Below are 27,797 nucleotides of genomic sequence, written 5' to 3'. Positions count from 1 at the left end.
CAAAACGTTCAATTCCGCGGGATATGCGAGAACGTGCGTCTTTATAAAAGTTACCGTTTTCACATTGAGTGGGCTGTATTCTGGAACGACCTTCTCTACGACGTAGCTGCTATCTTCGGTCGTCTGCATTCACTGAAGTATCCGTGCTTCTTGCACCCTAACTGATATTAACTTGTTAAATTGTTTTAATACAAGCGCTTCTGCATAATGCCCTTCGGGCACCTTTTGCACGATTATGCACGCCAAGATGCGCGTCAAAGGCACACACGCAGTGGGAAATAAGCACATTTAAGACGTGTTGCACATACATATTGAAAAATTTCTATACGAAAGTCAGCAGCCCCTACTCTGTCGAGGAAATGGAGGTAAGCGAAGCTTGTCGTGTGTTTCTTCGGTGTTCCTCGGAACGAATTGCACTGACGAGCACCACGTTTTGCTCGAACCACAGCCGGTCACTCGCACTGCAGCTGGCTCCGAAGTTTCGGTTGAGAAAAGCGCGTTGAAACCTGGCCGTCGCACCGGGGAACTAGGCGCTAGCGTTGCCGAAGCGTGCACCACCGTTGTCGGGCCCCTGGAGGGCAAGACGACGCTGACGTTTCGCCTCGGCTTCGGAAGCCCTGACGCTAGAAACGGCACGCCGACGAGTCCATTCCCGAGCGAGTTCGCGGTGCCGTTGCTCAAACGCAGCCTGCTCCTCGGCGGAATGCACCACGCGCGGCCTTACCATCCGGGCACCGAAACTGATCTGAGGCGAGGGAAACCCGGCGGAGTGCGCGCCAACTCCCTTTCCTTACCTTTCCCACCCCGCGACACACCAAACGACCCTGATTGGTACGCGCGCGTCCCGTGATCCGGCGCCGGCGCAGCTTTTCTCGCACCTGCTCTTTCTTCCTTCCTTCATTCCTTTGTTTCCTTCTTTCTTTCTTTATTGTCCTTGTCTCATATCCAGTGCGGGTATGCGTCACACGTGAGTTTTTGCGTGATTACAACGCCACCGAAACTTGTGAGCCAATACAAGCTTCGATTGAAAATAATCTGTGCTGCCAGTTTGGATAGTATACCTAAGGCTTTTAGGAAAGCGTCTTGAAAGGCAGAAATGTGGACGTTTGCTCTCGGCGTATGTGCGTCTTCAAGTAGTGGGATCACTTTTTGTTTCATTGTTTCTCACTATGTTTCTCACGAGGCATGTTTTACAAGTGCCTGGATAGCTTGTTTCCAAGTATATGCTAGCCACGAAATAATTGATGGCCCGATATCTGAAGTTCTCGTAGCGCGAGCTCTCGCATGGAGTCCAAATTCTTTAAACTTAGTGGAGAAAGCTCACTGAAGAATCGAAAATTCTTTAGGGAGTTTTTGAGTGAATTCTTCAGTGAGCTTAACGGGGTTAAGGAGAAATCAGGTGAAAGAAATACCGTATGACGTGGCCTCCCTCCCGGGTATACTGGTATACCGACAAAGTTCCATGCTGCTGAATTCACCTCGACTATATGGCAAGAACAGGCGTGTTCAGCATGACACGGCCGTTGGCCATGCGAGAGCACGGCGCTGTCATCAGCTATGCTATGTTGAATGGGACGTGTATCAATCTTTCATGCTGGTATCTCTACTGAATCGAGCGCATTTCTGTAATTTATGAAGGTCACGGAGACGGGTTCGTCATGTTGCGCAAAGTTCTCAGGCGCTTGAGTAATGACGTCGATGTTGTACATTGCAGAACAACGCTTTATAAAGCAATCCGCTTTTGTGGGCTGTTACAAGTCAAGTATTGACTCGTTTCTATTCGATATGGTCTGAGTGAATAGTCTGTACAATAATGAAATCAAGCTAATGAATCTAACATTCTTAACATTTTTCTGCTCCTTATGGAGAAGTATCCATGTGGATATTATGATATAATACAGATATGGAGCTGTATTTTTCCAAGCCTCTTTTTCTAATTTTTGTTAAGCTTCCAGGCACTCTAGACAAAGTGTTGCAAGTTTTTTTAGTGCAACGTATCTACCGTATGTTTTGTCAGAATCACCGTTATTTTACTATCTCCTGCATCTTTTGCCTGGATATAGCTTGCGAAGAAAGGCCGTACAGAGCTTTGCGAGATGTATGTTACGAAGTTAAACCTGTAATGCCCAACGTATCATTCATGCTACGCTGTGTTTGATACCTCAAAATTTTGATTCAAGCATCGGCAATTCAATACGCAGCCTATTGTAGCATTTTCGATACGCTGGAGAAAGTGTTGAGTTATGTATAGTTCAGCAAACTTAATAATGTTCAATAAATATACTAGTTATGTCCAACACCATTTCATTTTTAATACGTATACAAATATTATGTACAGAGCTGGAAATAAAGGTGAACACATTCAAATTTTTCATGACGTGGAACTGTGTTTGCGAATTACAGGATTATCTGATCTCTATCGTAAATATTATTCTGCAGCAGTTGCTAGTGGAGCGTTTCAATGTGGAGTTCAGAGCTACACGTATACACGTACCGTTCCCCGGTATACATTCTTGTCCTCCGCATCGCTATTTGCGCTTTTCGTCAGCGGCGCTCACAGAGTATAGTAATCGACGCGAGGAGCCGCTATTCGAAAACATTGTTTTCCGTCAACGCCCGTTGCAGCCATTCCTGGAGCAACTTGTCCAGCGCCCGGTCCCATAGCCAACGGCGCCGTCGACTTTCCACCGGGCATGCTTGGCGTGAACACCAGGGTCCAGTACAGGTGCAACCCGGGCTACACGTTGGTCGGAATGATGGAGCGTGTCTGCCAGGCCGACGGCTCGTGGTCGAACGCCGAGCCCGTCTGTCAAGGTCAGTGCGCGTAGCGCGCCGCTTCAGCCAGTGGCGTAGCCAAGGGGCCTTTAACTGGAACGAAATTCTAAAGTGCTTTAAAAAAAAAGCCTACATTCAGACAGTGTCGATGTATAAAGCAGCCTAAGCATCGCTTCAGACCTCAAAGGCTCCGTGCAACGAAACACTGACGTCCGTAGAAAACCTAGTTTCAGATAGTGTCGATATTTAAAGCAGCCTCATTGCAAAATGTTGCGTTTAAAATACGTGAAAAAAAAAGTTCGCAAGCAGTTGGAAGGCGATTGAACCACTAGTTGACGTCGGTCAAATGCAATGTCTTCCTGGGCGAATTGTTGGTAACAGTGGGGTCGAGTCGCTGCGCACGACACTCTATCGCGGGAGTAGAGTAAGAGGAGCACCGGACTGCTTAAATTTCTTGACGGCACAGTCTTCCGGGATAGGCTCACATTTTTGAACTGCACGACCTTCGGCATCGGCCCACATATTTAAACTGCACTATCTCCGGGATCGGCCCGCGAGAGATCCTCTAAACAGACATACTCGATACGGAAAAGTTGGGTATAACTAGTTAAGAAAGACGTCATTATCTATGAAAAATAAAGTTTTTAATGCGCGAGCATTCTTAGGGTACTTCGCGCATATTCTGGGGGCCAACTCTATATATATATTTGTATCTAACCGTTTTCCCTCCTACGTGGCTCACTATGTGGCAATGTGTACACACTATTGTGACCCGGGGTCGACGACGAGAGACGGAGTCTTGGAGCAGACGAAGAGGAGACGAAAGCTTTATACATTATGTACAAATATGTACAGATATAGCAGGTAACAGCAAGTAATAGCTGGGAATAGCTGCTAATAGCTGTAAGAGCGCACCAGACCGACGGGGCGGCTGGTGGCGACTCTCTGTCCACAAAGGGCCGGTCCTGCCTTAAATCGCTTTTTGGGCTCCTCGTCGGCAGGAACGAGGCAGGGGTGGAGAGCTGACGTCACCCGCGTCGCATTCTTTCCACGGAGGAGACTTTGCGCCGCTTGAAATGACCCGCGTCTAATTGCTTCGTCGCGGCAAAGATGGATGCTTCTTGAAGTCTCCTTGCGCGTCGAATTCTTTATTTGTCGCGCAGAGGTGGGAGCTCCCGTCGCCTCCATGATAGGCACGTAGCACAGCACAACAGTACGTACGTCCCGCTCTTCAGCGAACCTATTTACACGGACATGGGTTACTGTAGAAGCGTAACTGGGTAGTTACCGCTGTTCGAATAAACTTTTGACGCCGACTTGGAGCACTGGGATGGTCTTCAATGAACCTTTTTGATGACAACTTGCGCCACGGGCTATCTGCCAGCAGGTGTGTGCCGCTCTTCAATGAAAGTCTTTGACGCCAACTTGAGTAACTAGTTATGTGCAACTGGAGAATGAGCCGGCTCTGCAATACCGTGAAAAATATCCCTTAAGTTTATCCGATGCCGAGCGGAATCGAGCCCACGTCACGAGGATCTCTCAAGGACAGCAACCCGATGCATTAGCAGGCTGCGCCATGAATGCACCTGGTATGTGCCGTTCTTCAATGAACCACTCGCCAACCTGGGTCACTGAGTATCTGCCACTGAGTGTGCGGCAAGCGAGGGAACAATTCGCAGCGTTTTCAGGCACCGGCGCGCCACGCTTCTCGTCTCGGAGGCTACGCGCAAACTTCTCGGCAGTGCCAGCAGATGGCGCAAGCGTGTTCAGAAACTGTTCAGATGTATATGAATACCTCGGCGTATACATAAACGAAGGAAAGGCTTACTCAAGGACCCACCAAGATAATATGAAAATAATGGGGAAGAGGAATGCGGCAATTATGAAACAGCACTTAGGGCCCACAATGAATATGAGGTGGCACGTGGAATCCAGAAAGCAGCAATGGTGCCAGCGCTAACGCTCGCAAATCATTCGTGAACATCATAACATTCTGTGCCCATAAATCGGATGTCTTGTCGGGGTCGGAAGTTAACCCAAGATCGGTAGGCCGGTTGGCTTTGGGAGCCCACGGTAAAACCAGAAATGAGGCAGGTAAGGGTGACATGGGTTCGGCCTCTTTTGAAGTCGGAGAATCGCAGAGCGAAATTAGTTTCGAAGAGAGGCTCAGGAACGTGGAAGAAAATAAACGGACAGTTAAAGTTCACAAGTATCTGTACCTGAAAAGCGTGCACACATGCAGAATGCAGGAAGAGGTCGTGAAAGTTGGCAGCCAAGTACAGGGTAATTTAAAGTGTAAATTGACATCCAGGAGTCATCAAAAAGAAGGTGAGAGAAACAGGGACAGTGAATTGGATGAAAGAGTGGAAACAGAAGACCACGGATATTTACAAGAATGAGAAGAAAGAAATTAGATGGGAAGATCTGTATAGGGGATAACCCAAAGGGCAGTGCATTGCTATTTGAGGCTCGAGCTCGTTGCCTAAGGACAAAAACATACCGGAGCAAATATTCGCAACTAGATGAGGCATGTGTATGCTGCAGCAAAGATCCGGAGACCACTCAGCACATCCTAATGGAATGCGAAGGGATTCACCCAGTGAGACCCGTGGTTAACGTACCCTTTCCTGAAGGGCTTTGGATTTAAAGTGAATGGAAGCATCGACCGGTCAGCAGTCGAGATAAGCAAGGAACGTTTAGAGTATTGGTTAAAAAAAGGAAGAAAAAAAAGCACGGCATAGATTCATAAGACCGGATCCGTTGCAAGCATAGGTAGTGGTGCAACGTAGATGGATAAGTTTTGAGGAAGAGAAACAAGATTAAGTAGACGCGTATACAGAAATGCTAGAATGAAAAGCATGTATAGCATACCTGATTAACTCAAGTAGGCTAGGTTACTGTTTGTCACCGCCCCGTTTCAAAGGGGATGCCAGTAAGTCATCATCATCTTCACCATCATCGGAGCGCGAGAGAGGAGCTCGGTTGCCGCATGACGCGTTTCTCGGCGTTCACACGCACCGACACGCCATGTATTTCGGAGGCCACGTGTAAGTTTCGCGTCGCCGGCGCTAGATAGCGCCGAGTGTTCATACTCGTTTTGATGGCGGCAATACGTTGTGTCGATCGTTATATTGATGCTATTGCATTACCGTTGACAGTCGTCGTGAGACGGGTTCTGCCGCAGTTTTTTTTTTCAACAACCCTCGTCGACACTGCATGGTTAACGCAATAAGGGAAGACGATATTATGGGTTTTACGCAAATATGACACAATTCTTTGGTGGGAGAAAGCAAGTAATAGGAAGTATAACAACGCATTCGAATTAAAATCTCCAAGTAATTTAATTAATGTCTCGGGAGCGCGCATGTTTTCGCCTTCATTCTCTTTAGCTTATGCTAAAGTGACTGTTAATGAAGTTGTTGTTATAGGTTACCTTTTTTTTTCTCTAGCGTGTAGAAGTCTGGCTGCGAGTGACGCTTTTTCCTGTCCCGTTCTTGTTTCACATTGCTTCGCGACCCAGCTATTACTCCACAATTTGTAGAAACAATGACTGACTAAAGATATCCCGGTAAAACTGGCCTCCTTTGTTCGCGTTTTCAGCCAGTGGACACGCTCCCCAACCTCCGCAACCGCCAGCGACACCTACAACGTCACAAAGCCCGGTGCCAGGTATGTATGGTGAAACATGGTTACAACGAAGCCCGCTGTATAACAAACGCGTAAGCAACTCTGGGAACCTTTATCGACGCGAAGCGTAATGCGTTTTTCTTCAATGTATCGACATCGCATGAATCGTGCTCGCAAGCCGTGTTATAGGAAGCAAATCGCATTGCGCCTGTATACTTTTTACCATCGACCATGTCGCAATGAATGCTTTGGTTCCCTTCACCTCATGGACAGCCTGCTAGATCACTCGCTTACTTCAGTGCAAGCGAGTCGAGTCAGAAGTCGAACTGGCCAATCTCTATACCAGCCGCACTTACGCGCATCTTACCAAGCGCGTTGGGCGAGTCAACCCAGCCCTTGCAGGTGGGTCGACAGAACTCGCCTCGACTTTCGCTCGGCTCGACCTACCAGCGTTTACACTAATCCGACGACCTGTTTTTCTACCCGACTTTATCGAGTTCATGCTATTGTTATGAGCCAGTTGTCCTGCAGGGTATAGAAAAAGATGACGAAGTGTAGAGCGGACAAGAGGAGGACGAAATGAAGACTATCGTCCGCCATTTTTGTTGTTGCTGCCCCACATTTAGCCTCCTTGTACATAGTGTAATTAAACCCCCTTCTCTGTAGATCTCCCCGTAACACTACATGTGTAGTTTTCGGGCTCGGTCTGTCCTTGGGTGGGAGGGAGACCAATGTTCCGAGAGAGGGAGATTGGTTGAAAGTTCGAAGCTTTTTTGGCTTTTTTTTTTTTTTTGGAACCGCAAGTCTAGTGTACGTCTGCCGGCTTAACGATCAAAGTCCCGCTATAAATTGGCGTCCTGCTGTGTAGTTAGTCGGCGTCGAATGTTTATGGACCACTGGACTGGACAAAATGCGGAATGTTTGCGCAGCTTGGGCACGCAACCTGGTATTCGGATTTCCATTCTGTACTTTATAATACACGCGAGCAGCGTAGCGTTGTAAACGGTTTCATTGGTTGCGGTCGCAAGCTGCTCGGGGATTAAACTTTTTCTCGGATCCCGTGGCCCCTTAGGCTTTCAACGCCGGCTGTACATCTGTCGGTAGATAATAAATACACGAATTGGGGGGGTGACAAGTGGCGCATCGCATCGAATTTCTAGCGTATCGCTTTCATGTGAACGGCCGGTAATGCGCTAGGAAAGCGAATCGCATCGATGCGGCAAAAGCGGTGTGTGGAAACGCTATATAGCGTATCGCACTTAGGGAGATTTGCGTACCGCCGTGTGCCCTCTTCCACTCGCTGACGGTACGCGAATCGTCGGAAACAGGTTCCATCTTGTTTCCGACGAACGGCGGATGCATCACATGTAAATGCTGTCGCGTAAGTGTAAGCGTGGCGCGCTAAGAAATGGTAAAGTAGGGTTTATTTCCAGAAATAAAAATACCGTATTGCGGAGGGGTGGTAAGGAAGCTGCCACGAGCAGCTTTCTTCGATGCGATACGCTATACTGTCGTATTCACGTAAACGCCACTCATATTATGAGAGACCGTGGGTTGCCTGCTGCATGCAGTAGCTATAGCTCAACGCGGCATTGTCTACAGATGGGGAACGATTTGTTGCGGTGTGCAAAACATGTTCCAGTGCCCTTTTAAAGAGGCACCAAAGAGAGATGCCCACTGAGTCATTTCAGATCGATAAAGTATAATTGAAAAATTCCGTGTTTTTCGTAGACTTCGCGGTAATATGTTAATTATTAGAAGAGAAAGTAAAAGGTCCAAGTCCTATTTTCTTGAATTTCGCGACGGGACCCCAGGGCTTGTACGTCAGTATGACATCACGGATTTCAAAAGTACATCATCTCGCATTTTGAGCCGTCGCGATTCTGTAAAAGTTCTCGAAACTTGCGAAGTTTGGTCTTTGGATCTTTTATCGTTTAGTCCACTTTCACTGATAAAGCGTTAACTTGGCGCGAGCAGACGCCGTCAAAAATCTATGACGTCATGACGAGCTGGTGCGGGACTTCAAGATGGCGTCACCGACCGCCGTTCGGTTTTGCGTCTTTTCTGGCTTGCCAAATGCCTCATTTCGGGGTAAGATGTGACCTTCTTGTTATTGTAGAAGGGTAATTTACTAACAAAGCTCGAAAATTTTTTTTCAATTAGCGCCCCCTTTAAAGAGGCCAACCAGTTTGTGAACAGGGAGTTTTAGATTAGGGGGACGCAAGGCCTCAACAGGGAGCTTTAGATTAGGAGGACGCAAGCGTAGGGGCCTTGCGTCCCCCTAATCTAAAACTCTCTCATGTGTAACCGGCGTGCCCAGGGGTGCTACGTCGTCGAAATCCGCCATATTGTCGAATTCGCCACCTTGTCAGCTCTGATTTGCCCACAAGGCTGCTACGGCGCTTCTGATTGGCTCAGAATGCCGCCATTACAGAGAATATAGCCCATGCATGTCTGAGCGGCGAGTTTCCATGTACAGATGCGCATCCTCCGGCGGGCGACGACAAGGCGTCCGACAGCAGCAGCAGCAGCGAGGCGCAGACGACGTCGTGGGTGCTGCTGTCGCTGCTGGGCGTGCTCGTGGTGGCGGGCGCGGTGGTCCTCTACATGGCCTTCCAGTTCTACCGTAAGCAACGGCGGGCCAGGGCTGCCTCGGTCTCGAGCAGCACCAGGACGCAGTAGGCCGCGCACCGGTGTGTGCACCGGGCGCACGTGCGGTGCGGTCTCGTATACCGGTTGTGTGGCACGCGAGGCCTGCGTCCGCGCAGCCCGCCATGCCACGCGCTCATATATGTCTACACGTATAACCCTGGCGAAGCAACATGTATTAATTACTTGCGATATCAAGTTGGGCTTACGTTGGGGCTGGTTGGTCGTATGCATGCGTGTTGAAATGAAACGCGCTAGTGAGCAACGACAACGAAAGGACACACGCGACACCTGGACGAGCGCTTGTCCAGGTGCCGACTGTGTCCTATCACTTGTTTCACTTCAACGAGTACTGACACATGAAGTTGTATAGCAACTCTACCGCATACTTCTCACGCGTAAAAGGTTGACACTTAGCAGCTATGACCGTTTGTTAACGATCACTGAGGTATGTTTAATATATATTGCTACGGTGCAGCAGAATTGACCGCGAGCAAGCCTCTCATGATTGAGGAGACGAAGAGGACGGCGTTATAACCTGGCACGGGCTGTTCGTCCTGAGTAGGGCTACATGCACTATGCGCTTGTAAATACACCTGTATATAGACATTCCCGTGCATCTTTATACGTAACAATGTGAAGATTTGGTAACGCTTATAAGATACGTTTTTAGGGGTCCAAGTCGCACCGCCCAGTGACGGCTCCCTCGGAGTAGCGGAAGCCAGTCTCGAGGGCCATGCTTTTGAGCACTGCAAGCTCCGTAAGTGATTGCAAGAATCAGAAACGCGCCGTGGTCGTCATGTTTTGGACGCCATTTATATTTGATACTAACGTTGGACTCGAAATGCCGGACCTGGCGTCATCGACATTATCGTGACGTCATGGCAGAACAAAATTTGAGGACGCGGTGTGGCAATAAGGCTAAGATGACGTTGCTCATAAATAAGAGAGAGAGAGAGAAACAGCTTTATTTTCATGAATAAGAAAGAGTGAGTGCTGTGCGTCTGCGCTCATGTGTGACAGCCATAGCGATTGCAAAGACGGAGCGAGATACTATCATGAGGTCATGGCACACTGATGTACTGGGTATCGAAACCGAAAGTGGATCGTGGAAACAAGTATCAAAGTAATTTATTTAGACTGCTCTGACGCTGTCAGCATTTTTTTTTTGCATGAATTTGAATTCTTGGATTCGCCTAACGAAAAAAAATACATGTCTAAATTTATCATGTCAGTTTTCCTTTAACGTTTGCACTGGTTTGTGAAGATTCTTGCGTGAAGCTCCTTGTGTCTCATAGGCTCCTTTCAGGTGGCTAATCAGTGCTGTGAGTGGGCGTATAATTTAAATTTTGAATACAAATTGGACAGTTTTTGTTACTGGAGTCGTATTGCATTCGAGAGTCTGATATTCAAAATTTACGAATATTCGTCTGTGGCCAAATAGTATGCGACAAAAAAAATTAAGAGTGGTTGTTAATGCCTGTCGGGGGGAGAGGCGGGGGGGGGGGGAACCGCAATGCGTCCTCAGATGTGTGTTGTTAGTCCACCTGTACCGAAAATAATGAGCCGATGCTGATGGGCGCCAATTTCTGAAGTAACGCGCGGGGCAGATTGTTTTTTTCCCCCGCGATATCCGGCAGTCACTTACCAGATCAAGGACGTTTCTTTCATTGTGGTATCAATTATACGGCCGCTCGAAGCGTGTTTTAACCGTCGCCGTCGTCACCGTGCTGTTTTTTTTTCTTCTTATTTTCTTTTTTTTAATTACCCAACAATCCACGGCACTACCACATCTGGGCAAGGTAGACTGCGCCAGTCGTTTCTTCTCAGCAAAGGTGGTCACGTGGGAGCCGAACGTCATGACGTTTTGCCACTCGCTCCCGCTGTGTCACTCTCTCGTATGCCTTGCTGCTATGGCTCGTCGCGCGGACTGATGTAGCGCCGTAGCAGACGACCAAGCGAGTCAAAGTGAGTGCCGAAGCGTCACGATGTTTTGCTGCCACGTGACCACTTTCTACATCATGACATCATGACACACGCACCTCTTGCGGAAGGAAACTAGTTCGCAGAAAAGCTTTTGCAGTAAATTATTTAGGGCATTCACAGGCTTGCTGATGTTATTTCTATAGGGTTTCGAGCTCAGAAACCTTTATTTCGCACAAAAAAAGGAAGAGTGGAAAATATAATGTCAGTACTCCTTTTAATAGTTACCGTAACTTCTAGTATATACATATGCCGTATTGTAACGAAACCAGTGTTGTGTCCGTCAAATGTGCGTATTTTCGATAATTTTTTGTAGCTCTTATATTATTACGTTTCACTTATTGTGTCAGCTGTACTACTTCATGCGCTGTATCATACTGTATTCTGTGCTTCGCTTTCGACATGTATTCTTGTGTTATTCAAACATCCTCTGCCAAACTGTGGTTTGAGTCCAGAGCCTCCGTCAGGATTTGTTTTTTGCGGTTGTTCCAATGTGTGGAGCCGTATTCTGGATCGATCTCTTTCGTGCACGTCACGTTGAGTGGACGGTGATTGGCTGAGCCCCCAGGCAGGGAGGCCGTCACTCCCACGAGACGCCGGGCTGAGCTTTACGTACGTCACTGAAATGAAAATATCCCCGATATTATTCGAACGAGAGTACGGTCTGGGCCTCACAAATTAATTAACTAAATGATACTAATTAATCAATTAAATACGTTCAGTGTGTGTGCTAGAATGTCTGAACGAACTTCGCATGTAGCGAACAATCTTTGCGTCGCTAAACAATTCTTTCCAAGCGGGTTCAACTGTACAAAAACGCTGTTGGATAACACATTGACCTCGTGACTTTGTCACGTGCTGTTGTAAAGGAAAGTACGGCTATACCGAACTTATGATATAGCGAACAAGCTGTGCGTCACGAAACAGTTTGTTGACAGTGGGCTCAACTGTATAACAAACTAGAGCATAAACCGTCGTTGATCCTCTCCTATACGCTTTTCAGAAGGAAAGTACAACTATAATGAACTTTTCTCATAGCGATGCCTTTGCGTCACGAGACAGTGCGTTGTAAGCTGGCCCTGCTTTACATCCAACTATTAGGGCTAAAGTGTCCGACCTCTGACTTGTTGACTTTGTAGCTGTTTTAAAAGCAGCTACAGTGATCAGCTATGTAAACGCGATAATCGGCCCACATGGGGGTCGGTGCTTTTTGCGCCACCTGTTTTATCGCTGGGATGCCAAATGCATTTACAATGCGTCACAAAGGCCCTCGATTTCATCGTATACCAAAATGCATCAGCTTGGTGTCTCCAGCGCCCATCGGTACTACAAAAGGGGTCGGTCGCCATGCAGACCGTGCATCGCGTTTCAATCACTGTACACTCTAAAAACAGTTGCACCCTTTGGGGTGCATTTTTGCCACACAACAATAATCGTCATCTGTATTGCTTGCGTTTCCTATCTTGAAAGCTCTGCACTTGCTACTTTCCTGTCGAGAACGCTGTGTCACGCTGATAACGCTCTTGTCGTTCGTGACCTAGAAGTGCCGGGTGCACAGCGTTAAAGAAAGGAAAGCCACGCAAGTCAGATGACGATTATTGTTCTGTGGCAAAAATACGCCCCATAGGGTGCAACTGTTTTTACAGTGTACAATAATTTATTTCCTTAAAAGTTAATAAGAGTGTAAATCGGTGTATAACTCATATCCTTACGCCCAAACCGGGTGTAATGATGTAAGTTATGGACCGATTTACGCCGTTATTCACTTTTAAGGGACACATTATTTTACAGTGTAGCGAACACAGGGTTTGCTTATCGAAGCAGATCATTGTACACGAGCTCAACTGCAGGCCAAAATTGACGATCGAACGTTGATCCTGTGATTCGCTGTCTACGTCACAAGCTGTTTCTAGACGCGTGTGCAACTATAACGAACTTCCCTTGTAGCGAACTGGTGGAGCGTTAATGGCGGCGATCGTTCCTCCCCGCCGCAATGGCGGGCTTGCCCGTTCTCTCTCCCCTCACTGACGCAGTGTCGAAATTGGGCGGCGACGAAGACGCGATGGCGCTGATGCCCGTCCAAGGGCTAGAGACCAAGTCGGGGGTGTTGCCATGACGACCGAAGCTGTACCAGTGTGACTCGGCGTGACAAGCGCGAGCGCTTGTTAAATACAGCGCGCCGCTGCATACACGCCGCCGACAGAACAGTTGCGGCTGACAGAGGCAAAACCACGGCTGCTGCGTGATATGCGGGCCCTTACGGAGTCCATAAACTGGAGGGAACTGTTAAGTTTGGTTCCGGTCCACGCTCCTGCGTAATTCCAGTTACCTAATGAACGTTTTTAATTGCCACGCACCGCTTATTAGAGATATATCACGATTCGTATTTTTAAATATTTTCGTGAACTATTGAATTACCGCGAGAGAAGCACAGTGTTTTCGGGAATATAATACTACGGGCCAGTGTGTTTATTTTTCAGTCTTCCAACTATTGATTCACAATTGAAATGCGAGGGCTGTTTTTTTAAATTTTTTTCTTGTTTTCAAGTTCCGTGATCACTTTTTGTCAAGTGAGAAGTACAAGACTACAAACATTTTAATGCATGCAAATCTTTACTGTATATATGTTGAGTGTACGATTTCCGCGCCAATTGGTTTAACTGCTTATGTTGCGAAAGCTCTTGCACAACCGGTCTTGCCTTTAGTGCACGTTGATTGATTTTAATTAAGGACTCTATTTTTTATAATCTCGAAAACTTTATAGGTATTGTGGTGCATACAGAGTGCGAGCGGGAGCGCTGTTGTAAAGTTCCTATTTTTGCCTTTAATGACTGCGTATTATTGTCAGAACTGAAAAGAGGTTCCATTATTTCTCAGCATATTTACCCATCAAGACGCCATCACTCGTGCCTGCAATGAACGTGCTCACGGAAACGCTTTACTTTGAGCACCTTGCTTTGGCTGTTCAAGAGACACTATATTTTCATGAGTTAATTGTTCCCGTAAGCTGCCGTTTGACGTAAATACAAGCGGGCTTGTTTTGTATTGTGTGTTCCTTGCTGATCTGTGAGTCGCTAATCTGGCGTAATTGCGGCACACACACACACAAGAAAAGAAAACAAAAAGCGTCTGAGGACACCTAAACACTTAATCTGACGAGCTGAGAATGCGAAAGCATTAAAGTCCTATTGAACGCCGCTAAACGGTCCTTCGAGTTTTACGCGGCGAGTAATGTACCACAGCGGTACGTGCTGTCCGCGCCAGCAAGCAGCAGCAGCCTGCGGTGCCAACGCCGACTGCCACCGACGCGGCAGTGCCCTCGCCCGTCGCGAAACACCTGGCGCGCTACTGCGGAAGCAGGCGTGCCCTTTCGCCGCTGCGCTTGGTCGAGGCGCCTTCGTGACGTGGCGTCGCAGCCAATGGGAATCCACGTGACTTTTCGCTGCTGCAGACGCCCGCGGTTTTTTTTTGTTTTTTTTTTTTGCTCAATGGGCCATTTGACGCTTTCGCATCGATAAACGAAGGCGGATAATCTAGACGCGAGGAACACAAGTGCCGTGTGCACCGTGCCTATACTGTGTCGACTTCCGGTACTTCTGATGGCTTAAAAGGACGACGCTATTTTTTATTAGTGATTCGACCTTTATTAGTAAAACCTTTCTACAATTCCAAAAGACTTGCCGAGAAGAAACGTGGCTTACTGGTAAGCCCGAAAAGGCGTAAAAAGGGAAGTGGGGTGTACCGGCTCGCCGTGATGTTATGGAAAGTTTCACGATCATTTACGGTGCCCAACGTGCCTCAAATACAAAAAAAAAAAGAAAAAGAAAAAAAGTTATTCGTGACGTCGCACTGACGTACTAGCACTGGAGGTTAGGCATGAAATTGAAAGGACTGAACTTTGACTTTCACCTTACTTTCTGATAATCAACATATCCACAAATTAACAAACAGTGTTTTGAAAGTGTACCTTATCAGTGTAAACTTAAGTAGTGTCCCTTTGAGATAAGGGTTGTAGCTGTAGGATAAGTCAGCGATAAGTCGTGGATAGATGAAACTCGAAATGAAGTATACGAAATAAAACTGCTCTTACGGGCAAAAACTCCAGAGTTATGCGATTTTCGGCTGCTACGAATCCGGCTGCAAAAGAATGTGGGCGCCCAAGCTGAGGCGTACCAGCCGAAATCGCGCCCTCGTCTCACGAAGTAATGAAAGTAAAAAAAAAAGAAAACATGCGTCTCAGTTATCCCTAATTTGTTCGCGTTTCGTTTTATCCACTGTTAGTGCGTCACTTTTCCGTTTCATAACGCACTTCTAAAGACCAAGTGCTTTTATCCATCCATGCTGCAGGCATAACTATAAGCCTAGCAGCAGCGACCGATAGCCTGATTGCAGAGCTTCTAGATTCACATTGCTTTTCTTTGGCGTTGGCCACCAACCAGTGTACACGCCAGAAATTCTGGCAGATCCATTCTCACGATGACTAGCTGTCCGCGTTAATGCGGTTAGAATTCAAGCAATGTAGCAGACACACCGTATTGTCACCGCCGAAGTGCCGCTACCAAAGTGCTTAGAAGACACCCCTTCAGCGGCCTCTGGCCAGCTGTCGATGAAATGCGCAGTTGAAGGGCTTGAACGAATTGCACCTAGCTAAAGTACTGAGAACAGCACTAAAGAATATAGTTCTAGTTAAAGATTATCCTAAACTGCGAGTAAGAATATTGGCATTGAAATAAGGCTACATGATGTTCAGTGCGGGCGATCTATGTGCGTGTTTACATCGCTGAGAATGAACGCAGAAAGGTGTTTTGTTCTTTCTTGGTTTCCGTGTGCATGCGCACTGGACGGTCAGCACGGGCCAGCCGCTCGCGCGTCCAGTTCGCGCCGGTTTGTTGGGTCATGCAGTCGATTCGGCAGGCCCGAAGTTGTGGCGTCAATTTTTGTAGCCGCGGGTGGGAGCATATTATAGGCTTCTGGCAGTGCGTGTGTGTTTTCCCCTCTCTATGGAGCCTGAATTCGGCGCTGTCGTCGACGCCGAAGGGGCCAAATGTAAGTAATTTTTTTTACTACACTGTATTTTCAAATAGGCTTGTAGGAAGGGCGGGTATATTTGTGTTAACGGAAGAACCAGAAAGCTAGCTCGCCTTCGCGCATCTGCGGCTGCACACTAACGACGAAGAAAAAAGCTTCTTGCGGATAGATTGCACACGTATGCGCATGCTGCCTCTGAAACCACGATGCGTTCAAGGCGTCCGTCGTACTCTCTAGTCGGCAACTCATCTTAACAGAATGATCGGTACAATTTGTGCGCGCCCGGTCTTGTGTGCGTGCGTATACTTTAACTGCGCTAACCCACAAGGACGATGCAGACAAGACGTGCGCAGACTCGCAACTGAATGTTTAATGGGTGAAAATGACACATATACAGAGAAAAATGAATACATCTGATTGGCCATCCAACCACGGAAAAGTTGACGTCACACAGTGGCATCTAAAAGCCCCATCTCGCAATCAGCTAGTGACACCGAAGGTTCGCTTACACACCCACGTGTTGTTTTTATCTTAAATGCCTCAAACAGCTCCCTGGTACTACGGTCCCTATGACGGTACAAAATTCTAGTTATTTTTTTCTTAGAAGTGGGAGGCAAGTTTTCTTGTTTAGATTTTTACAGTCATTACAATGCTTAGCCACGTGGGAATAACCATCTGAAGTGCTATTTTTTATGTTCTTTCAGCCGAACAATAATACTGTTAACACACCTAGCCGTCTGACCGATGTATACACACCCACAAGAAAAAGGAAATCCATACACTACTGCGCAGGCGCAGGGGACAATGGTTGACCCTTGCTTATGCTCAATCTTTCAGACAAAAGGGCTGTGGTTAGATGCCCTGTCAATCACACTCTAGCACATAAACGCGACATTTTCTGAGGGGCTGAGAATACTACGCTGACCCCATACCGCTGCGCCTACATTCTTCAAATTGTGTGCAACATTGCGCTGGTACGGAATCGCCGCATACGCTCTTTTTTCCTTGCTATTAGTGCGGGGTGTGTGCACACCACTACTTTTAACTTTCCTTACTAGTTTATCACATGTTGCTCCAATTACAGTTTTTTTTTTGTGCGTTTCAGATCGCAGATTTCTTGTGGGTGTGTATACATCGGTCAGACGGCTATGTTTATTAATGTTCGGCTGAAAGAACATCAAAAAATAGCACTTCAGATGGTTATTCCCACATGGCTAAGCATTGTAATGACTGTAAAAAACTAAACAAGGCAACTTGTCTCCCACTTCTAAAAAAAAAAAAAAAAAAACTAGAATTTTCTACCGTCATAGGGACCGTAGTACTAGGGAGCTGTTTGAGGCATTTAAGATAAAAACTACACGTGGGTGTGTAAGCAAACCTTCGGAGTCACTAGCTGATTGCGAAACGGGGTTTTTAGATGCAACTGTGTGCCGTCAAATTTTCCATGGTTGGATGGCCAATCAGATGTATTCATTTTTCTCTGTATATGTGTCATTTTCACCCATTAAACACTCAGTTGCGAGTCTGCGCACGTCTTGTCTGCCTCGCCCTTGTCCGTGTGGGTTAGCGCAGTTAAAATATACCATGCATGTAAACCAACTAGCCCGACTTGGAGCTCGTCTTTCGACTCTTTATGCATTCGCATAAGGCTTCGCTGTCTATAGATTCCAACTCGTCGGATCTGCTGCAATTTTGTTTTCTGGAAACTGATCAGTTGTCTTTTTCTTTTGCCCTGGATGTCCTCTATGCGCGTTTGATTATCTCACTCACACGCATGTCTTTGGCTACATGTGGTAGTGCAGAACAGCACCGCTCGTTAATTCATCGAATTGAAACAGATGAATGCAGTGTGTGCGTGTGTGTGTGTGCGTGCGTGCGCATTTGACTTTTGTGGTATATCCAAACATCGTAAAAATACATATGGCAACAGCTAAATCTATCCCTCGCCAGGCCACATTGTGCACGGCCTCCATGCTGACAATGATAGTGGGCATTGGGAGGCATCCCGTGAGATCATAGAAGTATGCTTCTCCAATGATTTTCCAAGTTTGGCCACCCATAGCTCTTACCCGCCGGGGTGGCTCAGTCAGCTAAGGCGTTGCGCTGCTGAGCACGAGGTCGCGGGATCGAATCCCGGCCCCGGCGGCCGCATTTCGATGGAGGCGAAATGCAAAAACGCCCGTGTGCTTGCGTTGTAGTGCACGTTAAAGAACCCCAGGTGGTCAAAATTAATCCGGAGCCCTCCACTACGGCGTGCCTCATAATCAGAACTGGTTTTGGCACGTAAAACCCCAGAAAGAAGAAGAAGAAGACCCATAGCTCTGCAAAATATTGGCTTGCCATCACGCCCAAAGCATGGGCATTGCCATGGCGTCCAGTGTAGTGTCAAGCATCGAAACATTGGCCAATGATAATTTGACTCACATGGGCCTTATGAGCAAGCGGTCGTAGATAGCCTTCCGGTAGGATACAGTCTTTTATTGCAACGACTAAGCTCTGTAGCCCAGCAAGGCTAATGCTTCGCGTGCGAATACGCCAGAAGACGTCCATAACCGGTGGTGCACTGCGGATGGCTTGTCCTTATCGCAGGTGCCACAGTTTGGGTCCAGCGACTTTTCAAACTATGCGCAAGTAAAAAGTCACAGGCCTGCGCGGCACGCGCACCACAGTCACAGTGTAAGCTGGAGGAGCGGTTCAAGAGTAGCTCCAATTTCGGCACCACGTACAACAGGGTCTTCGCGGCGAAGTCTCTTCGCCTCGTTTTCACGTACGAGAACGATCTGAACTGTCCGCCCGGCGTCGACGGCGAGCTGCGGCTTGTGCGGCTCTCTGCACAGCAGTCTGCTGAGCCCGATGATGCCTGGTTGTAGCCGCGCACGTAGCTCTACGATTCGCTTCTTCAGCAGCGGTTCGTACCTTGCGAGGAGACGCCATAACGTGTACCGAAGAGGTACCCAGAATACGTGGCGCACATCTCGCATCCCTTTTGACTAATGATGATGATCCACAGCACAAATGGCACATACCCACCGTGGGGGATCGGCCAAGAATTGGGCGGTTTGGAAAAAATGGATTTAAATAAAATTAGAAAAAGTAAAAAGAAAGAAAAAAGGAAGATGAATTCTGCTTGGTCTTCTAATTACTTATTATAATTGACTAGTGGCACGGCACATTGCTGTTGTTGTTGATAAAGATGATGGTGATGATGATTTATTAGCATCTTCAAAACCGGGTGGTGACAAATAGACACCTAGCCTGCTTGAGTTAACCAGGTCCAGCTACATGCAGCATGCAACTGCAACTGCTACGTGTCGGAACACGTGGTGGAATATTACCGAACTGCAAAGCAAATTTTGTACGTATCCAAGCTATGCGGCACGCATGTCACATGGCGTGTCAAATGGCTTCATACGATGCGAATGATGATGATTAAAGAGATTAAAGAGATGTATACAGAAATGCTAGATAAAAACATGTACAGCATACCTGATTAAATCAAGCAGGCTAGGTAACCATTTTACCGTTTCACAGGGGATGCAATTAAATTATCATTATCATCGTGTCTCCTCGCGCGCTAGGGCGCGTTTATAGGGCATTTTTCCACTGCCTGAAAGCAAGCGCTTGCGTTGCTCAGTCTTTGGTCTCGCCATATAGTGTTCAAGTGGAACACCTAGGTAGGTTCGTGGTGTTAACGCCCATTGCATTTTACAAAACATTTCCGGCGTGTATTGCCATCTCCCGTGCCAAATACCAAAACACTTAGTCCAGCTAATAGCACTTCCACTTGCATTACAAAATTTTTCAGCCTCGTTTACAACTTCCTTAACACTTTCATGGTCCGTTCAAAAAACACTGCTACATCATCAGCATATGCTAAAACTCGGAACTTCCGTTTCACACACACACACACACACACACACACACAAAAACGCTTGACCTTGAACTCGACCGCGCATGGCTTCAAACAGCGAAGCTGGGCGATCGTAGCCCAGCATTTTCCGGAAGTGCGCACGTACTTTTCATCTTATTACTCATGATGATGATAATGTCTGTTCGCGCGTCTCGGACTTGCGGCCGTCACTGCGCGTTGCATAGCGCAGCTAGCAACAGCGACATCGCGTTCCACCGCGTTGAAATGCCGACAACGCGTTCCAGCAGACCCGCTCCGTGAATGCGTCTCTCGCTCTCATTTTCATTATCTCTCTCCCGAGCAAAGCGCGCAAAACCTCTTCTCCACCTCGCAGAGCATTGGCTCGAGCGCGTGCGAACGCGCCAGCTGTGGACGAAGACGACGACGTTGGAACGCAATCGTATGGTTCGCATTAATGCATGTCCTGCAAGCGTGGCTGTATAGCCTAGTGGTTACGACGCTCTCCTTGGGACCGTGGGTACGCGGGTTAGAATCCTGCCTCGGCAAGAAAGTTTATTTCCTTTTAAAAAAATTATGGGGTTTTACGTGCCAAAACCACGATGAGGCACGCCGTAGTGGGGGACTCCGGAAATTTCGACCACCTGGGGTTCTTAAACGTGCACCTAAATCTAAGCACACGGGTGTTTTCGCATTTCGCCCCCATCGAAATATGGCCGCCGTGGCCGGGATTCGATCCCGCGACCTCGTGCTCAGCAGCCCAACACCATAGCCACTGAGCAACCACGGCGGGTTTATTTCCTTTTTTTTCTTTCTTCATTGCTCATGATGATGGTTTCTTGATACGAACCACAATTTACGGCTGGCTTAGACAGCTTCGCTGTTAAATGTGTATCCCCGGATGTTTGGTCTTGTAAGCAGTCGCAAACAAAAAGACTCGAGGTATAGAGAGCGAAAAGCAGAGGAGATAAAGGGCAGCCTTATCTCACAGATGACTGCACAGGTATACTCTCACTTAACTGCCTATTTATTACCAGCTTCGCACTAAAATCATTGTACATCGTTTTAACGCCTTCTGTAATAACGGTTCCAACGTTGACATGATCTAATATTGAGAACAAAACTTGGTGTACAACTTTGTCAAACGACTTGTGTAGGTCAATTGCAACATGGCCACACGCCCATGCACTGCGTCGCAGCATTCAAGGACACTTCTAGCTGTATGAACATTGGTAAAGATTGTCCTACCTATTATGCCGCAAGAATATCGGACAAGCAAAGTAGTGAGAGTGAAAGCTCAGGCTGGCAAATGGGGAGAGCATAAATTTTCAATGCTTGCTAGAGCGACTGTGTGGCAATTTGTTTTTATTCGCTAAAATCTTTTACGTGATGAAAGCGTTATGTCTAACGAGAATGTCCGTTCAAAGGATGCATAGAGTATTCATGACGTTTATTTGGGCGTCAACATGGAAACGTACAAGCCGTAGCAATTTGTTCATAGAGTGGCTGTGGTTGTCACATTTGTTCCTCAAGCAAATTGTAACCAGTTTTTTTTTTTTTTTTTTTTGCGAGACCAAAAGGATGCTTTTTTGAGAACAATGATGCAAATGCGATTACGCGATTCTTTGCCCGATTATGTAGTGTCGTCCATGTATACGGGGTCAACGGCTTTAAGTACGTTTTTGTGCGAAGTGGTCGCGTCTTTTTCAAGTGAATATCTGGCCGTAGTTACTCGTATGAAATTGTACAGAGATCTTGCTGACGCATTCTTGCCTGTGCCTTTGTATCATAGAGTATTTGTTTTGGGTTCAGAACGAGATGTTCTTAAGAGAGTTAAAAGAATGCCCGGTAAGAGCCTCCGTTAAATCTTTTTTTCCAAATACATACAGACACTCTCCTAGTGAAGCCGTGGCTGCAAAGCAAAGGCATATTTGTACCTTGGTCCGTGAACTACTTGATCTGCAGAAAACCGGAGACGATCGAGCATATCTTTCTGGGCTGTGATGACGCGGTGTTTTTGTGGGATGTTCGAATACGCAGCATTAAAAAGGATCTGCCGATAAGTACATTCGGGATACGTTTTCTGCCGTGAGCTGAACCAGGGGGAGTGCCCTGCGGTCTGTTAATGCTTCGGTGCATGCATAGCGTGTGGAGAATGCGTGTGGATGTGAAGCATGAGCATGTTGTTGTGACCCCTGCTCAACGTACAGTACTTTATTTAAAGTGTGTTATACATACGCGAATTTTTCCGTGCACAATGCGATCCTCCCAATTAGTTACCTGTTTTCGACAAACTGACCACGCTAAATCCTTTTTTATAACAACACACTGGTCAGACACTGAGTAGTGTTTTTATGCTCATGTAACTTTTGTACAATGTACATTCTTTTGCCAAGCCGGTAATAAAAAAAAAAGCTTGCGTGGCTCAGTGGTAGAATATCTGACTCCTGCGCATCGGGCCCGGGTTCGAACCCGGCGGGAACTGGGTACATTTTTTTTCGGGCGATAGCGGTTACGGACACCGGACACCGGCGGCGTTACCATCACCAACCGAAACGGCTATTGGAATGAGCTCATTACAGCTTACGCTGTAAAACTGAAATATCGGGCGCAAGTATGACGAGCTTGCTCTGATCGTCGTGTTTTCTATGTAGTTTAACCGAGTTACAACGGAGATTCACAATGGTATTCTGTCATTGCGTGTAAGGATATATCCTGCAGATATATTTTGCAGGATAAGCGCGGTGTACTCAGAGTTCAAGATCGGCTGTCAGGTGATTCTGCCATGCGTTAATTGTACGTAAAATAGGAATATAAAGTACTTTCTTTCTGTGTTCCCATTGCTCCCTTGCAACTAGGGTCAAAATGTTGGAGATTCTTAATAGGGTGCAATGCCATCAAACTGCTCACATCTAACCGTACTGCTTTAGCCCATATACTGCATAGGTTGTGGTAGGTATCGTGGTGATTATACTGTGCGATTACGTACACAGTGTGCGTAATTGATTCAGTAAGATCGAGTAGAGGTATCGCTGCTAGTCAGTCGCGCCGCTTCGTGACTGCTGACTCAGCTTGGCAACTAGTGTATGCATGCATTCAAGGCAATACGCACGCTTGACGCACGATCTCAACCCAATGTTGAGGCGTTTTCAGGAGAGGATACCATGTATCCGTGTTATATCGCTCAAGTGTGAACTATTTTTACATCACAGGTGCGATCGTTCCCATTTCTTGTGGGCTATTTCCGTCCTCTAATGTCGTGTGCCTGATGGCTTTCCGGTCACGAACCCTATAACGATGTGCATAACGTTTCCGACATGAATTACGTGCCCGTCATATAAAGTTGGGAGCCCGATGTTGGGATAGCGGGTAATTCCTTCAGAGCCAGTAAATAATGCGTGTATATAGGGTTGATGCATTGTTCCTCGCATGCATGTAGTTAATGCATTGTTCCTCGCACACTTGGGCTGTTGAATGCTTGCTTTCGAAGAAAAAAAAAAGTAAACAGTAAAGTGTTTGCAGTATGGTCCTTACATTTATAGTGCTGAAAAGAAAACTTGTTCGGGTACGGGCATTGCCAACACCACCTAGATAGCGCAAGGCCTGTTCACTACGATCCATGGCGTCATGCTCTCTGGCCCGACTGCCATAGATTCTAATGCGTATGATCCCGAGTAAGCCCGTGGCGATTTTGACGTCCCCCCTTTCGTCACGCCAGCCTTGGCATTGGAAATTTTGGACCAGGTAGCATGATGACGTCATGGATCGGAGTGAACAAGCCTTGTACTATCTAGGTGGTATTGACAGTGCTCGCGCTTCACGCAAGCTGGTGAGCGCAGCTGGTGGGAGGGCTGGTGAGCGCAGCGCAAGGTATACGTGAGGGAGCTCGGGGTCGATAAATGATAACATCACTCTTTATTCAACGACGTACAGATACAGCGCTTTGGTGTCAGATCTGAGACACACCTGGGAGTAGAGAAGGCGTCATGACCGCGTAAATTTACGAAATGTGTGTTCAAATAGCTGGCGACCAGTCCAATATCACGAACCTGTGGCTAATTAGCTAATTATTGTGGCTAATTATCTTTATCGTCTCAATGCATTCGTATACCATTCACTATTCTTTGGCGCTAACAATCTATTCAATCGTTAGATAATTTTGTATTCATTATAATTCCCGCGGTGTTCCCAGAGTTTTGACGGCTATTAAAAAATAATCATGTGCGCGTTTCAAAGAAAAGAGTGAGTTTCAGGTACCATAAGACAAAGCATAGGGGAAAATATAATAATTACAACAGCGAAATGAAAAAAAAAATTGTCCGTGGGTTCAAAATATCAATACACACATGGCATGCAATGCACGACACTCACATTTCACGAAAACTCAACATAATACACAAACGCTCCACGGCTCCACCCGCCGCCTGGAAGACTTCGAAGTTCAAAACTACCTGTCCTCTCTGCACTTCAAAAAAAAAAAAAACTAGAGAGAAGTGGTTGCATCTATGATTGTGATCATGAGCTGTCCTGTCGCGATCAGAATAAGATTTTTTTTTATAGCTGATTCCGGGTGGCCTCTGTTACACACCATATGCGACAAGTTTACTGGTTGCTTAAGCAATTTTTTTTCCCGAAGTTGATCGAATGGTTAGAAGGCAACTTCTTTAGCGACACGGATAGGCTTGCGGCCGGTAGCACGATTTCATGCTTGTCCACCGCCAAGGGAAACTTGGGTTTCGGACTGCAGTGCGGCGAGTTCACCGGTGAAGACGTAGAGGGGGGGTCGCCTCTAGTGGTCGATGATGTTGGTCACTATCTGGACGTCGTCGTCCTTGTCACCGTTCTGCTCGGCGCCCATTTTGAGCCCCATGGTCAGGCCGAGGGCGAAGGTGTAGACGCGAGAGTCGATCACGTAGCCGTCCTCGCTGTATTCTGCAGGTTGCGAGACGAAGACAAAAAGAAAAGAAAAAAGTGCGTGAGGACTATTGTGACCGGAAACGCGAGTCCATTCAATACCTAAGTATTTACAAGGTTCGCAAAACTACCCGGTGCTATAGTAACTGCAATAGATCCAGAGCCTGTCCTGCGCATATGCCCGTCCCCGTCCCGTCACGTGGGGGTTTTCTGAGAAGCTCCTTTCCCGCTACACGGGCCCGTGTCGGGTGCTTGGATAAGTTGATGGCGTCGTGTGCGAGATCGTTCAAGCAGGTCCCCCTGCGTTTTCTACTCTGTTGTCACGTGACGTCGTTCATGTCTCCACACTCGAGCTCTACACGTCCTCCCTCCGCTTCTGCCGCCAGGGGTCATGCTACGTGACAGTCAGTGACGTGGAAGTTTGGCAGCCACCGGACTGAAGACGGCGAAGCGCCTTAGTACCCGTGTGCTTAGAAGGAAAACTAAACCAAATCAAATCAAACCTGTGTAAAAAAAATATCCACTCTTTGGAGCTTATCTTGTCCCCAAACGAATAGGTGGTGTCCAAATCCACGCCCCAGTGGTGGCGCCCTCTGGACAAACAGATGCGAATCTTGAAGGCTATGCTTTTGCTGGTTGCATGCGATTGCGAGAGCCGGTAACACGTCATTGACGTTTGGTTTTGGACACCAGCTGTAATCTGCATCCATCTCGGGTGCCATCGGCGTGACGTAACATTCTCGGCAGGAAAGTAGCGAGCGCAGGGTTTTCGAGAAAGGAAATGCAAGCAAGACAGATGACGGTTGCTGTTTGGCGACAAGATACGCCCACTTCCACGTAACATAATTTTAAAGAATTGAAAATGAGAAGAGACGTTAGTGCTACTGGCTACTTAATTTGTAAGAAAGTGTACGTAAGTAAGAAAAAAAATTTGCGTAGCTTGCAATGGAGGCGCAATGCTAAAGAGACAGTGGAGCTGATGGGCACCTAGGTAGTCCTGGCTTTTGGTCTAGGCTAAGCACTACGAAGTCATCCTCAGCACTTTCCGGAATTTATTGAGTATTGATCGATTAGGTATTGATTGGCTATCGCAAGATATTGGCCACACATTTGGGCTAGGCTAAGCACTACCAAGTCATCCCCAACATTTTCTGGAATTTATCAAGTATTGATCGATTAGCGATTGGCTATCGCAAGATATTGGCCACATATTTGGACTATATGCTAAGCACCACCCAGCATTCCCAGCATTTCCCGGAATTTATTGATTATTAATTGATTATAGATTAGCTATTGATTGGCTATCGATGACTGGCTAAGCTTAAGTAGTCCCAACAATGCTTAGCTAGACTTAGGCAGGCTCAGCTTCGCTAGTTCACAGGGGTGTCATTGCGCTTGGACCCCTTCAGCACTACCACCAGGTTCGGCCCACATTTTTGTTTACGCGTCACGGACTTACGGCCCGGCTTAAACAGCTCAGCTGTTAAAAAAAAAAAGAAAACGAAAGGAAAATGCGCGCAACACCAACAATGATCACGAGCTAGCCCCAAGAGCCTACGCAGGGGCTCGACTGTGGCAAAAGCGTAACATTATAATGTTTGTAAAAAAACTCACGAATAAAAACAATTTCGAATTAAAATATTTTCCCAACCCAAAGTATTTCTCTACCCATCTATTTCGAGAGTTACAAAAAGATTGCGAAATTTTTACATTGAAAAACATAGCATAAAATCTTTGGTGAGAGTTATCTCCGACGCTTGCAAAAGGATTTTTTTAGCGTTTCCAGTTAGTACAAACCAAAGTGAAGACAAGGGAGGGCTTACCATTTAACCGCTTAAGAACGTCGTTCATGGGGACCTGGACAACTTCGTAGAACTCTGCAAAACCAGCAAGGAAAGACGTTAGCACGAAGAATCGTGTTGGTTTTCTCTCGTTATTTTCCACATTTTTAGTGCACCAGTTTCATAGCACTTTTATAACACAAGCGACGGCAACTAGCAATAGGCGCTATATCGTGTATGTCGCGTTAGACTTATTAACGGTGAGAAATGCGCATCGTAATGATCTCCATAGTTATTAACCAAAATAGCGCAGTCGAGGATGGCAGAAAACTAGGTGAGGTGATGAAGTTGGGAAATTTGCAGGCGCAAGTTGGTATCAGCGCAAGACAGGGAAATTGGAGATCACAGAGAGAGGCCCTGCAGTGGACATAATATAGGCTGATGATGATGATGATGATCCGTTAATAACGAACCGTGTCTTAATCAAATTATGACATAAAAACGCCGTGCTCCTGGGCATCTTACTATAGCAGTGTCCGCTGCTTGCTCGTTGAATGCGACCTCGTAACATCCGAGTTAAGTTACGTGTACGCCGGAATTATAGTGTTTGCTTGTGTAACGACTCCAGAGTGGATTACGTTTTCTGTTACTTCGCAACTCTGTTGACGGCTTGTAAGCTGTTTGCGCAACCAAAGGACGTTCTGTGTATGCTTAACGCCGTGACAGGCCCAGGAATAACGTCAGCGCAAAGAGCTAGTGCACGAGCGATAAGTGCGTACAAGCGATTACCCCAACAGCTAGATGACCCATTTAAAGATTTAAATGTTTTATTTTCAAAAAATTGCATTAGGATGGCATCTCAAATATTGTTGATATACTAACCTCCCTCGCCGAACTTCTGCTGGGCGTTGAGGTTGCGGAGATCATCGCCGTTGATCTGCAGAAGAGCGTCACAATATCAGTAATACATCTTATGCTTAAGCAACATAGCCGTAGAAAATGTTTGTAGAAACGTCATTGAAAATTTTTTGATCGATGCCAACAAATGATATTGAAAGTACATTGAGCGATCGTTGAAACATCATTGAGGACTTTATCGTCAAGTGCATATAATTGGCCCAGTACATTTCGTTGAAACAACCATTATGCCATTTCAATTTCAGGACTTGTTT

The 27,797-nt window shown here is 46.8% G+C and overlaps 2 protein-coding genes across 2 annotated transcripts in view; one reads left to right on the top strand and one right to left on the bottom strand.

The window, feature by feature from the left end:
* Nucleotides 1–27,797, top strand: part of LOC119431607 (complement decay-accelerating factor) — a 35,911-nt gene that overhangs the window by 5,275 nt on the left and 2,839 nt on the right. Inside the window, exons 3-5 of the mRNA XM_049657374.1 lie at nt 2,626–2,814; nt 6,376–6,444; nt 8,882–9,028. Coding sequence (XP_049513331.1) covers nt 2,626–2,814; nt 6,376–6,444; nt 8,882–9,028 — 405 coding nt within the window. The remainder of the gene's footprint in view (nt 1–2,625; nt 2,815–6,375; nt 6,445–8,881; nt 9,029–27,797) is intronic.
* Nucleotides 23,819–27,797, bottom strand: part of LOC119465892 (ADP-sugar pyrophosphatase) — a 53,323-nt gene continuing 49,344 nt past the window's right edge. The window contains exon 10 of the transcript XR_007464000.1: nt 23,819–24,381. The gene's annotated coding sequence lies outside the window, so the exon portion shown is untranslated. The remainder of the gene's footprint in view (nt 24,382–27,797) is intronic.

The sequence above is a fragment of the Dermacentor silvarum genome, chromosome 10 (genome assembly GCF_013339745.2).
Source record: "Dermacentor silvarum isolate Dsil-2018 chromosome 10, BIME_Dsil_1.4, whole genome shotgun sequence".
Classification (NCBI taxonomy): domain Eukaryota; kingdom Metazoa; phylum Arthropoda; class Arachnida; order Ixodida; family Ixodidae; genus Dermacentor; species Dermacentor silvarum.
This window is presented reverse-complemented; position numbering and strand designations above follow the sequence as displayed.